The sequence below is a fragment of the Artemia franciscana genome, chromosome 2 (assembly GCF_032884065.1).
Source record: "Artemia franciscana chromosome 2, ASM3288406v1, whole genome shotgun sequence".
Taxonomy (NCBI): domain Eukaryota; kingdom Metazoa; phylum Arthropoda; class Branchiopoda; order Anostraca; family Artemiidae; genus Artemia; species Artemia franciscana.
In genome coordinates this window covers 59,343,754-59,358,403 of record NC_088864.1, presented here as the reverse complement: position 1 = coordinate 59,358,403, position 14,650 = coordinate 59,343,754, and the positions used below count along the sequence as shown (strand labels likewise).

The 14,650-nt window shown below is 37.4% G+C and overlaps 1 protein-coding gene across 2 annotated transcripts in view; it reads left to right on the top strand.

Moving 5' to 3' along the window:
- LOC136043855 (mitogen-activated protein kinase kinase kinase 7-like) overlaps positions 1-14,650 on the top strand; it is a gene marked incomplete in the record, with an annotated part of 174,331 nt that overhangs the window by 26,578 nt on the left and 133,103 nt on the right. For both annotated transcript variants that reach the window (XM_065728802.1, XM_065728801.1), the window contains 2 exon segments: positions 2,864-3,050; positions 7,706-7,848. In XM_065728802.1, coding sequence (XP_065584874.1) covers positions 2,864-3,050; positions 7,706-7,848 — 330 coding nt within the window.

The following is a 14,650-nucleotide window of genomic DNA, read 5'->3' as shown; positions in this document are numbered from 1 at the left end:
AGTTTATATTTAAGTTTTTCACGCAGATAATGATTGATATTGAAGTTCTTTAATTGGCCTGCTTTGGCTACATTCCAAAAAAGTTCTAATTGAAGTTTTAAACTGACCCTATCTAGCTGTGGAACTTCGCTAAATCTTATTTTGAGTTTACAGCTTACTTCCTTTTACTTGTTGCACGTTCGAGCCCCATTAAGACTTATCATGGCACCCTGCAGACGAGATACTGCTCAAGGATAACAGGCTTCATGATTCCAATCCAGCAATAATCCCAACGTTGGCCGAATTTTAGAAAATCTTCAGTAGACTCTAGATCAAACTTCGTCAAGGTCAAACAATCACGAGCTATGTTTTTTTTTTGTCCTCCTGGTTTCTTCTTTTGTCGTGGTATTCGATTTTGTGATCTTCCGATTTTTGTAATGTGAAAAAAATCACCACAGACGCCTGGCCTTAGAGAAAAGTGGGTTATCCCCAAATCTTCTCCTGATTTCGTTGTTCGAGTCTGTTGGAAAGACAAATGCCTTGCAGATATTACAGGCATTTGTGATGGAAAGTGAAGCTTATTAAAAAGTATCCACCTTTTATTCATTGAAAAAACTTTTAATCAGATGCAATATTTTTACACTAATCTCGCTCAAAGTAGTCCCCTTTGGGCTGTCACGTACTTCTCCGAACGGTTCTGCCACTGTCGGAAGCAGCGCTGGAGTGCCTCTTTTGAGATGGAGAGCAGCTGGTCCATCGGTTTGGGTATGTCTTCTCTGGACTGAAACCTGGTCCCTTTCATTGGTATTTACAGCCGGAAGTCACATGGAGCCATGTTGCGAAAGTAGGGACCTCCACAAAGGACTGTCAGGAACCTTGCTGAGACTCTCCTGGGGCCAAATCCTCGTTCAAAATGAAATGAACAGATGCATCGTTGATAGTCACCTTGTCTGAAAATTTTTAACAATCCTGCTCCTGAAAAATTCAACAATCCTGCATCACCAGGATCCTCACTTCGTCAATAACGATCTCATTTCCGGATCTTACGGGCCTATCAGAACGTGCCCCACTCTCCACCAGTTTTTGGCCATATTTCAGGTGGTTTTACTGCTCCTTTATCTATGTGGTGCCCATTGCTTCGTCTCCGAAGGCCTGTTGGATCTTCCGGCTTGTTTCTACTTTGAGATTACCAAACTTTACTCAACATTTAATGCAGGAGCATTATACCTATTTTTCTGTCGTTTTGTCAAAACAATATCTGACGGCGCTTTATCCACTTCTTCACTCATCGGCGGCCTGTCGGCAACTGACAGTTTCTGTACACAGGGAGAAGTCCAAGCATGCCCACTGGGACCTTCTGGATACATGCACCAAATCGTGCCTCCCTAGCTTCATTTGTTTATGGACAAAAAATTGTGGTTGGATACTCTTTGAATAAATATCGTATGCCCACATTTAACGTTTCCGCTGCCTCCATTGACCAAATCTCATAGCCATAGAGAAGAAAAGCGAGCAGTTACCCTGACCTTCGAAACTAGAAGCCTTGTGCGTAAGGACATTTTGTGGTGCTTCCAAAGTGAGTTCTTGAGCTGCAGCAAGACGTTCTGTGCCAAAGATATGCGACCCCGAACCACCTCCGAGGATTCCCAATTGTGCTTATCATTGAATCATGGCATTTAAATGACTGAAAGCCCTCAATTCGACCATCATTTTGAGTGGGGGGCCATCCATACCATCTGTCCGCATAGTTTTCATCTTTGGAAGACTTATTTGGAGGCCAGTCAAGAATGCTCTGTTTGCTACTTCATTGATCATAGCTTGGGCATGAGCAACAGGTTTTGCAGGGAATGTCAACATCATCAACACAGACAAGATCCATGAGTGAAAAAAACGGGCTCAGTTCTATCTTGAACAGACCATTAGGTATCTTTTTAGTCATAAAGAGCTTGCAGTTTCTACCAAAAACTTGAAATTCATTTGCTACTATTCAGGCATTCGCTTTTGTATAGATAAACTTTAGCTGCTGAATTCAATAGAATATGTCGCTCAAGAAAAGTGTAGTCAAGAAAAATCGAATATTACAGCCAGGCATATCCATCAGCTATCAAAGATTTCTTTGAAAAAAAGTAAAATAAACGTAGGTTTCTTCTAGTACCTAATAAAGCAGAATCCCACAAAAACTGAAAGAAACTTCAGACTATCGATATAGCCTAACAAAAGAAAAGAACGTTGAAGAAATAAAGTTAAATGGATTTGGCCTAGCCAGAGATGTTGCTAGAAAGCAAAAAAAAATGTCTATCCTGGATGCATTCTGCCCCCCCCCCCCAGGATTAATCTGAAAGATATGTAACGAAATGTTCGAAAATTTTGTCATATAAACGCAATTTGTAGGCTTCAAGAACTCTACAAAATATGGTCAACTGAGCTGCCCCATCGAGTAAGGGTAAATTATAAGAGTGGAAATTGGCACTAGTATCTACAAAAAAAAATTATCAACGCCATGTAGCGTTTGGCGACACTTGACATTTTTTTAACATTTTTGATAGTTTTTTTTTTATATAAGGATATATATATATATATATATATATATATATATATATATATATATATATATATATATATATATATATATATATATATATATATATATATATATATATATATATATACATATATATATATATATATATATATATATATATATATATATATATATATATATATATATATATATATATATATATATATATATATATATATATACATATACATATATATATATATATAAATATATAAGGGACAAGATAGTATAAGAGACAAGAAGTATAAGGGACAATTAAGTGCATCATAAAGCAGGCTTTTTGTGAAATATGTCTCATTTTAGGGAGTCGTTATACTGAGAAATGTGATGTTTTTAGCTGGGGCATTATTCTTTGGGAAGTTTTGACAAGACAGAAGCCATTTGATGACTGTGGACCTTCTGCTTTTGCCATAATGTGGGCTGTTCATGGTGGAAGAAGACCACCTCGGATTCAAGGCTGTCCAAAGCCGCTCGATGATTTAATGCTCAGGTATATTAATTATTCAAATTACGTATATTTATCAACGCATCATTAATAAATTCATGTTATGTATAATTCCAGTAAACCAATTATCAACGATGAATGCAAAAAAAGTTAGGTGCATGAAATTGTTTTACATTGCACATAGATTGCAAAAACCCTTGATATGAACAACTAAAGGAATCTAAATCCAGTGTAGTTAAGTAAGGAACAGACCTTTCACTTTTTTTGTATTTTAATAACAAAAACCATTTTCATGTCAAAATTCAATATTTTTTTTAATTTCTTGACTTGTACATCACATTTCTTTAAGTACAGCCTTTTTACTACCTATTTAATTCATTTTCAGCCCCACTCCTATAAAATATTGCACCGCCCTTCCTTTATAATAGCTGATACCCCAACCAGTGTGTTATGAGGCGAATCATTTTAGTTAGATGAATTTTCAAAATAAAAATAAGAAACATTTATCTATTTATGTGTAACTGTGCAGTAACGTATATAATATCAAACAGTTTGTAGTACCGAAGTGTAAGTAAGAAGCGACCCGGCTCAATAATAACGGAAACTCTAAAAAACGGAATTTGATACCAATTGATTTATCAAAAGAATTCGGTTTTTATGCTAATTTTAAATATATTAGTTTCATTAAGTTTAGTCATACCCATCAAAAGTTACGAGCCAGAGATAATTTGCTTGATTTTCGAAAAAAGGGGGAAGCACCCTCTAGAAGTCATAGAATCTTAATTAAAATCACATCATTAGATTCATCGTATCAGAGAACCCTAATGCAGAAGTTTTAAGCTCGCATCCGCAAAAATGTGAAATTTTGTATTTTTTTTCCATTATAAAGATCACGGGTACCTGTTTATTTGTTGTTGTTTTTTCCCAAGGGTGATTTTATTGACCCAGTAGTCCTAGAATATCGGCATTGGGCTCATTCAAACAAAAATTAAAAGTTCTAGTGTCCTTTTTAAGTGACCCAAAAAATTGGAGGGCAACTAGGCCCCCTCCTACGCCCCCTTTTTCTCAAAATCGTCCGATCAAGATTTTGAAATAGTAATTTTGTTAAGCAAGCATAGTTGAAAGGTCGAATATCTCTGCCTATGGAGATATTATGACTCCCCACAGCCCCCAGGGGAAAGGTTTTTAAGTTAAAAATTTGCCTGTTGTTTATGTATATTATTTGTTAGTGGGAAGCATACATACATTTCGGGGGGGGGGGGGGGGAGAGAATTCTCCGCCGACGAGATTTTCCATGAGGATAATTTTTCATGTGGAGGGAAGTTTCCAGGGGTTGAGTTTTTCATGGGAAATTTTACCCTGGGGGACTTTTTCTCAGGTCTTGCTTTCTCTTTGCTGATTTTTATCAGGTAAACTTTGATTGCTCATTTTTACACATGGAGATGTTAAGGATAATTGTCCGGGGTAAATTTTCACCAGGATTGAATTGTCTAGAGAATAAATCCGAAGGGAGGAGGGATTTTTTCGTGGAGATGTTGCCAGATTTCCTGGTATTATTTAAAAAACGACCAGAAACTAAATAAAAAAACAAGTTTTTTCAACTGAAAGTAAGTAGCAAGATTAAAACTTAAAACGAACAGAAATTATTACGTATATGAGGGGGGTTGCTCCTCCTCAGCACCTCGTTCTTTACGCTACAGTTTGAATTTTGTCCCAACTCTTTTTGGACAACTCCCGAAACACTATGTTCGCTTAATTATAACAGTAAAGAACTTTTTTTTAAGTACTAAAAAACTCCGCACTACGCATGTGGATTTTGGAGATGTGGAATTGCTGCTAAGTTGGAGAGTGTTTATGTACATTATTTTAAAAAGATTTCCGGGGTAATTTGACTTGTCAACAGTTTCATAATCAAAGATGACCTAGGACTGATGCCATTGAGAAGGAGAAGAGTTGTATCTATGATTAAGTTTTGGGAAAAGCTCCTGAAGAGGCACAGGCTCCACCCTTAAATCCAGCGTATTTAGGTGACCTACGTAAGAACAAGAATAGGTCGTGGCTTGGTGCAATAAAGAGAATAGTGGATGATTGTGCTCTTAGTGAGCTGTGGAACGAAGGTGTGGATGTGGATATCCGCATGGTAGTGGAAAGAGTGAAAGAAAGGTTAAAAAAAAATCCGATATAGCATGGGGATATTACAAACAGCTGGTCTTTAGAACTGTTGGCAGAGGTTAAGAAGGCCTGGGGGCGAAATATTTATTTTAGGGCAAGAGTGGGGAGATGAGTTGGATTGTTTGGTAAGTATGAGAGTGGACGGGTCACCACTTGGAGAAAGAAGGGAATAAATAGGTTGGTCTAGGCAGAAAAAAGTTGCTACTTTTACTCAATGTTTGCAAATATCGGGGAAACCTTTTGTGTTACTTAGGAGAATCCAAAGATTTGGCAGATTTAAGAAAGAATTTGGCGAATATTTTTTTTTATAAGAATAATGAAAATTATGTTTTGGGGTAATCCGCAAACTGGGAGAATTCCTCAGATTATGGCTAACTATAGAAGTCTCTTTTATAGTTTTGTGTTGTATTGGATATACATAATTATGTTTTATATCTGTTTTGTTGGTTTTTTACGGCCCTCGCTGGCTTTTGTACAAATAAATTATTATTGTTATAAATTATTATTATTGTGATAGCCGAACACGAAGTAGGTTCCCGGTTCGATCGCGGATGATACCATTTTTATGGCACTTGGTATTAACCAAGTGACATATAGCAGTCGCCAATTCTGTCGGTCTGTCTGTCGGTCTGTCGGTCTGTCGGTCCCGGTTTTGCTACTTTAGGCACTTCCAGGTAAGCTAGGACGATGAAATTTGGCAAGCGTATCAGGGACCGGACCAGATTAAATTAGAAATAGTCGTTTTCCCGATTTGACCATCTGGGGGGGAGTGGGGGCCCGGTTAATTCGCAAAAAATAGAAAAAATGAAGTATTTTTAACTTATCAGCGGGTATTTGGATCTTAATGAAATTTGATGTTTGGAATGATATTGTGTCTTAGAGCTCTTATTTTTAATCCCGACCGGATCTGATGACATTGGGGGGAGTTGGAGGGGGAAAACCTAAAGTCCCGGTTTTGCTACTTTAGGCACTTCCAGGTAAGCTAGGACGATGAAATTTGGCAAGCGTATCAGGGACCGGACCAGATTAAATTAGAAATAGTCGTTTTCCCGATTTGACCATCTGGGGGGGGGGGGAGAAGGGGCCGGTTAATTCGGAAAAATAGAAAAAATGAAGTATTTTTAACTTATGAGCGGGTGATTGGATCTTAATGAAATTTGATGTTTGGAATGATATTGTGTCTCAGAGCTCTTATTTTAAATCCCGACTGGGTCTGATGACATTGGGGGGAGTTGGAGGGGGGAAACCTAAAATCTTGGAAAACACTTAGAGTAGAGGGATCGGGATGAAACTTGATGGGAAAAATAAGCGCAAGTCCCAGATACATGATTGACATAATCGGAACTTATTTGCTCTCTTTGGGGTAGTTGGGAGGGGGGGGGGGGAGTAAGTCTTAAAAATTAGAAAAATGAGGTATTTTCAACTTACGAACGGGTGATCGGATCTCAATGAAATTTGATGTTTAGAAGGATATCGTGTCTTAGAGCTCTTATTTTAAATCCCGACCGGATCTGGTGATGGGGGCGGGGAGTTGGGAGGGGGAAACCTAAAACTTGGAAAACACTTAGAGTGGAGGGATCGGGATGAAACATGGTGGGAAAAATAAACACAAGTCCTAGATAGATGATTGACATAAACGGAACGGATCCGCTCTCTTTTGGGTAGTTGGGGGGGGGGGGGTTAATTCTGAAAAATTAGAAAAAATGAGGTATTTTTAACTTACGAATGGGTGATTGGATCTCCATGAAATTTGATTTTTAGAAGGATATCGTTGCTCAAAGCTCTTATTTTAAATCCTGACCGGATCTGGTGACATTGGGGGAAGTTTGGGGTGGGGAGACCTAAAATGATGGGAAACCCTTAGATTGGAAGGATTGGGATGAAACTTGGTTGGAAAAATAAGCAAAAGTCTTGCATACGTAATTTACATAATTGGAACGGATCCGCTCAATTGCGGGGGGGGGGGGGGGGGTAATTCTGAAAAATAAGAAAAATAACGTATTTTTAACTTACGAAGGAGTGATCGGATCTTCATGAAACTTCATATTTAGAAGGACCTCGTAACTCTGATATCTTATTTTAAATCTCAACCGGATCAAACGTAATTGGGGGGGGGGGCAGTTGGGGGGACCGGAAATCTTAGAAAATACTTAAAGCGGTGAGATCAGGATGAAACTGGATGGGAAGAATAGAAACCTGTCTAAGATACGTGACTGACATAACTGGACCGGATCTGCTCTCTTTGGTGGAATTGGGAGGGGGGAGGTAATTTTGAAAATTGAGGTATTTGTAACTTACGAAAGGGTGACCAGATCTTAATGAAATTTGATATTTAGAAGGATCTTGTGCTATAAAGTTTAACTTTAGGTTCTGACCTTCTCACAAGTGCCAAATGAGCTCTTGGCTCTTGGCTCTTCCGACCTCGTCCAAATGAGCTCTTGGCTCTTCCGACCTCGTACCATATGAGCTCTCGTTTTACACCTGTCTTATCGTTAATGTGAATGGTGTATTTTCTTTTTCAATTTCAGTTGTTGGGACAAAGATCCAGAAAGAAGACCATCAATGGCTGAAATTGTGAAACTCATGTCGCATCTATATCAGTTCTTTCCTGGTGGAGATGAGCCTCTAAAAGAGCTGCTCGAATCCATTTCTTCTGATTCTGTTTCTTCAGGTATAGTAAATTTTCAAATTTCTCTGAATTTACGGTTTTTTTTCTATGATGAAACTCATGGCGTCAGGCCGCTAAAAACTTATGGCCTGATATGCTAGCCATTAACCATTTACCAGTCAGCCATTTACCGAGATGTTCTCCGTAGACATAAGTTACTGTCTTCGGAAAAAGTTCCCATTCCTCATAACATCTTGCTTCTGTATCATGTAAAGAATGTGGGGTCTTCGTCGCTATTTTCTTCAAACTTACTAGTATTTTCAAGAGATTGAATAGTTTTCGAAAGAAGAAGGCTGGAAAATCATTTTAGCTGGAAAAGTTTGGGTGGAATTAGTGGCGTAATTTCGTCAAAACCTCGGAGGGGGGAGGGGGGCAAAGTTGTAGCCAATTTTCCCAAATCAGATCAAAATGACAGTGAAAACTGAAAAATGAGTTATGTATTACCATAAAGCCAAAGATATGCTAAAGAAAAATGACTTGTTTCTCCGGATACTTGAATTATGCAGGCTTATTTCAATTTTTATAAGATTTTTTTGCAGAAAATAAATTTAAGCTGGGGGGGGCAAACTCTGGTCTGGGGGAGGGGAGACAAACCTGGGTTAGGAGGGGGCAGTTGCCTCATGTCCCGTAGCAAATTACGTCCCTGGTAGAAAATTTGAAGCTAATACATCTTTTAGAAGAAAAGACCCATGTAGAAGATTTCATTGAAAAGGAGGATATCAGTAGCAAATTAAAAGTGTCCTGTCAGTCCTAAATAGTTGTATTTTTTCTTTGTTTATTTGTTTATTGGATTTTCTTAGTTTATTTTTAATAGTTTATTTGCATTGGTCATAGACTTGGACAAGCTTTGTTGCTTATTTTAGGTCTAAGTGATAAGCTAAGTGTTTAAGGGGTGACTTAGGGCTGATTAGTGTAAGAATAAATAAGGTAGTTAGTTTGGCCATGTGTTATAAGCTAATATTTCTCACAGAAGATAAGCTATGAAAGACACCATGCCTATAATATTGGTGAGATACGGGAAACAGCAGAGAAATGGGGAGTGGTTAGGGCTAAAAACGGGGTGTGGGTAGTTGCTAAATAAGGGAAGATTGTTTGAGCACCAGGAGAATTTTTGTCTATGATGAAACTCATGACGTCAGGACGTTAAAAACGTACCGCCTGATGTTAAGACCGTATTCATTCAGGAGATCCAGAAATTTTAATCTGAGGTATCGCCATGGTCCTTTTTTTATATTTGAAAAATGTTTGAAAGGATTGGATGTTAAGTCTGCGAACCAAGATTAGAACACAGGAAGTTACGATGATGAGAGTAGTCAAGTATGAACCATAAGAGTGGGGGCTCCGAAAGACGGAGGAAGGTTTGTTTCTCTGAAATTTCTTTGGAATGTTTTCTTGAGGAATTGTCTACGGATTGTTTTGGGTACCTTTCTGACTTCTCGTGTTTCAAACAGTAAGGTATACGAAAAGTATGGTTCTATTTCTTTTTTAGGGATATAATGAGAGAAAGCTTGAGACGGCTAAGACACGTTCTGTGGATGAAGGATGACTGACTATCAATGATTATCCTTGTCGGCCAACCATCTAGGGTCAAATGAAAAGCAGTTCGACTCGGAATAGGGATAGAGTAGGTTGCAAGGAACGATTTATAGAAAACTAGAGCTTCTTGGGAAGGTGTAAAGGGGGTGGTTTTGGATAAATTGGGATGGAGGAGGAGTGTACATAGCTTGTTGTTGCAGTGAGTTGTCAGTAGTAATAAAAAGAAATTTTGTGAATGAAGAAGCTGAGAAGGGTTTGAGTATGGCGAATAACGACCATTTTCTCTTAAGCTTATGTTCCCTGTACGGGTTTATTGTATGTTATTTCTCGGTACTATTGTGGTTTTAATGTTTCAACGTAAGACAGGGATTTTGTTATTGTTTGATAGCTGAGGTTCAACTTTATCCATTCACGGAAAAATATTTTTTTTGGAATTTGCTTTTTATATATTTTAGATGGAAAAATATGTTGAAAATTGTTTGAAAATTGTTCAGAAACCTACAATTTTGCCTGTTTTGGAGCAAGTTTAAACTTTAATACTTTGAAGTTTTAAAGTTGAAACTTTAAAGCCAAGTTCTGCCAGTAGATGATAAATTCATTTTCTCTTTAGGAAACGTTTTTAGTCTAAATCCTAATAGTGGTCCTTAGTCTTTTCGTGTATCCAACATAAGGTTGAAGAAAGAGAATGATCATGACAAAAATATGAACTAAATCATGGCAAATAATATTCTTCCTTTGGTTCTCTCAGGCTTCAATATTGGTCCTAAGTCTTGTTGTTTATTGTGTGCATGAATCTCAAGAAGGACCGAAATCGAGACCAAAGACCAAACTTCTCGGAGCACCGAGACCAAACTCTAAGATTTTTTTTTCTGACATAATGCCGTAAATTTCGTCAGACGAAAATGACCAAGTGGTGTTGCTATTTGAATATGCTGTAAATTTCGCCAGGTGGAAACGGCCAAGCGGTGCTGCTATTTGAATATACTGTAAATTCGATCAGGCGAAAACGGCCAAGAGGTGTTACTATTTGAATGCGCTCTAGATTTCGTCTGGTAAAAATGGTCAAGTGGTGTAGCTATTTGAATTCTGGATGACGTATCTGATTTTTGAAACGTATAATATATAATATAATAATATTTATTTATAACCCATAAAATACAATGATAAAACTGTGGAGTAAATGAAAGAAAAAACAAAAACAAAAAACCATAGACATACGATTCTACTACAACATAATATAAATTAACTCAGTTCAAAAAATAGCCAAAGAGGGTCAAAAACACCAATCATTTGCTGAGTTTTAAAACATAGATGTGCAGATATTTGTTTCAGTCGCATGGGTGCATGAACAATGTCAAATTCAGAACAATTCTATGATTCCGGTACCACCGTGGCAAACGTAGCAGATATCTACAACACTTAAAATATCCTGAGGGCATTTTCTTCTTATCCTTTTTGCAAAGGAGGAAAGCACAACCAGAAATATAAAAACCAGAAGGGGCACAAAAATTAGAATAAAGACGGCGAAGTCCCTTTCGGATATACCGACCACGGTTGGGTGAAATTTTCCCGTAACCAACCCTCATACTTTTCAGCACTTTGGACGTAATAGCGGAGCAAGTAGTCGAAAGTGACGTGGAAAAGATAGACCTAACCATTTAATACTTGCTGAATATGGTATAGTTGAAGAACTCAAGCAAAGAGGCGATGCTGGTCGATGACTCCCAAAATAATAAAAAAACTCATATTTGGCAGTATTAACTGAAAGACCTACTGCGGACAGTGCAACTGAAAGCAGGCCAAAGTTTGCAGTTAGACTTTGTTTTGTCCGGCTAAGAAGGAGAACATCGTCAGCGTAAGTAACGTGACTATAGCATAAACTATCATTATAAAAAACTGACGGTTGAAGACGTCGGACAGAGGAAGCTAAATCACGCTTGAATATACTCGGAGATAAGACGGCACCTTGTCTGACGCCTTTTCAAACAGTTTGTGGTAACGAACTGTAGTAAGGAGCGACCCGGCTCAATAGTAACCAAAACTAGAAAAAATGGAATTTTGGTACCAATAGCTACATCAAAAGAATCGCATTTTAATGCTGATTTTAAATATATAAGTTTCATCGTCTTACCCATCAAAAGTTACGAGCCTGAGAAAATTTGTATTATCTTAGAAAATAGGGGGAAACACCCCCTAAAATTCATAGAATCTTAACGAAAATCACACCATCAGATTCAGCGTATTAGAGAACCCTAGTGTAGAAGTTTCAAGCTCCTATCTACAAAAATGTGGAATTTTATATTTTTTGCCAGAAGGCAGATCACGAATGCGTGTTTATTAGTTTGTTTGTTTTTTTTTTTGTTTTTTTTTTCCAGGGGTGATCGTATCGACCCAGTTGTCCTAGAATGTTGCGAGAGGGCTCATTCTAACGGAAATGAAAAGTTCTAGTGCCCTTTTAAGTGACCAAAAAATTTGGAGGGCACCTATGCCCCCTCCCACGCTGATTATTTTCCCAAAGTCAACGGATCAAAATTCTGAGATAGCCATTTTATTGAGCCTAGTCGTAAAACCTTATAACTATGTCTTTGGGGAAGACGTACTCCCCCACAGTCCCCGTGAGAGGGGTTACAAGTTCAAAACTTTGACAAGTGGTTACATATAGTAATGGTTATTGGGAAGTGTACAGGCGTTTTCAGGAGGATTTTTTGGTTGGAGGCAGGGTTTGAGAAGAGGGGGATACGCTGGGGGAACTTTCCATCGAGGAATTTGTCATGGGGGAAGAAAATTTCCATGAAGGGAGCGCAGGATTTACTAGCATTACTTAAAAAAACAATGAAAAAATAAATATGGAAGTTTTTTTTTTTAAACAGTATTTACTGTTTTAAAATGTAGAGTTAAGAGAAAGAGTCAAACTTTAGCGTAAAGAGCGGGGCGTTAAGAAGGAAAAGCCTCTTTCATATACGGAGTAATATCTGTTCGTTTTAAGTTTGAATGTCGCTCCTTACTTTCATTTAAAAAAACTTGTTTTTTTTTATTTAATTTCAACAGAAATATGCTCCCCTACTGTGCCATTCCACTTTATCCTAACTGAAGAATTATCATACCAATACTTCAGCAGAGAAACAACAAAAAGGTTAACACCAGACGCTGCTAGAGAAAACAAAACATTTGAATGAATTACATTGTCAAAAGCACTAGATATATAAACAGTCAAACAATACAGGGGACTTTTTGAGCAACAGCTTGTTTCATTAGCCGACCCACAATATGGTGGGTTGCATACCTTTTTCTAAAACCAAGTTGGAAGGGCGTAAAATCACACTTGGAGCTAAAGGCCTGGTAGCAGCACATATTCCAATAGCTTGCTAACAAGACACAATGATAGGGCGGTAATTGTAGCAAGCACTGGGGTCCTTACCCCTCTTTACAATGGAGGGTATACCACCGGGGAAAAGCTATCTGGCACAATGGACTGTGCCAAGCACATCTGAAACAGTAACTGCAAATGCTTCATTGGTCGAGGACAATCATAAGCAAAAAACTTGAAGCAAAGACCATCACTACCGAGAGACTCAGACTTATTCGCTTGCTTAAGAGTTCGGAGTTTGACACCAGATTCCACCGATAGCACTTGAGATTGGTTGATGAGAACCGGAAGGATTGAGTTGACCGGCTTTGTAAAATGATTTCGAACATTAACATTAAATGAAAGCAAAATATTTTTATATTGGGAAAAGAAATCACATAGCCGAAGAGAGGAATTAATTGGAAGTGAAGACTTTACACTGTTTATAACACGATCCCAGGATTTCTTGTTGCAGGCACGATTCAAGGCATTTAGTCTCGCTTTATCAGGAATTACTTGTACTCTCGTTTGGTTTTCTGCTTTATTTGAAGGACTGAACCAGAAGGAGGACTATCTTCAATAAGGGAAATGCCAGTACCCGTTCGCACGCGCTCAGAGAGGAAAGCTTTTTTAGTGACAGACCTGAGGCAGAAAACTATTTGCTGATAATACGAGTCGATATCTATCCACGTTGAAGTTGATGTACAGATATTTGTAATAAGTGGAATGGTAATTTAATAGATGATAATAACTGGGACAATGTTAGTACATAAAGGGGAATATCGTTATTTTTCAGTTTATCTTTGAGAACTACTTGGGAGAGTTTTGGCGCACAGATCTTGCCATAGAGCAAGATAGTTGGAATGTGATTGGTAAATGGTCGTCGTTGATTTTATGGTCGTTCACATGAACGATTGGTGAAAGTAGAGTTAAATCTTACACAGTTACATGATCAAGGTTGGAAGTAAGACCACCATGTTTTCTCTAATATTTGGGGGTAAGTGGAACTAGGTAAAAGGTTTATAAAGACCTTAACACATGATAACTTATAAAATGGAGAACAATTTTGATACCGAGCTTCTCCCTTTTAGATGTTGTATAGACTCATTTAAAAAATTTCAATTAAAGGGAGAATTGTCTTAAGTGAGTTAAAATGGTCCTGCCAGTCCTAGATTTTTGCGTTTTATTTTCTTGTGTGTGAATTAAAGTTCTGGATATTCTTTCATTCCCTTTCCCCCTCAGTTTGTTATATTGGCCTAACAAGTTTGGTCGTTGAGTATAAGGTCCAACGGCCAGCCATTCGCTTGTGGATATTGGCAGGCTTCCAACCATTTTTGTTTTTATTGTCTTGCATGTAGTGGTAAGCTAACGCCTAGATTTAGAGCTTTATTGTGGGTGAATTTTCGTTTTTACAAATACTGCAGCAAGAAATCACAAAAAAGATTGCCACAGGACCAGGAAGTGTGGAGATTATACGCTAGCATCTCCAAATAAGAAAACAGGAAGAAGAACAAATTTCTTGAAGGATTAATGGTTATAGATATAATATTATTTATATAATTGAATATAATATATTCAAATAAATTCAATTCAATATTATATAATAGCATCTTCAAATAATAGAACAGGAAAAAGAATAAAGAACAAGTATCTTGAAAGATAATGATTATAAATACAACATTATGTAATAGCATCCCCAAATAATAAGACAGGAATAAGAACAGATGTCCTGAAATATAAATGATTATAAATTGAAAATGAAACAACTGCATCTTCAAATAATAAAACAGGAAGAAGGACACATGTCTTGAAAAATTAATGATTTTGAATACAAAATTATACAATAACATCTGCAAATAATAAAAAAGAAAGAAGTAAAAGAACATATTTTTAGGATTAATGATTAAGGATTAAATACTTGCA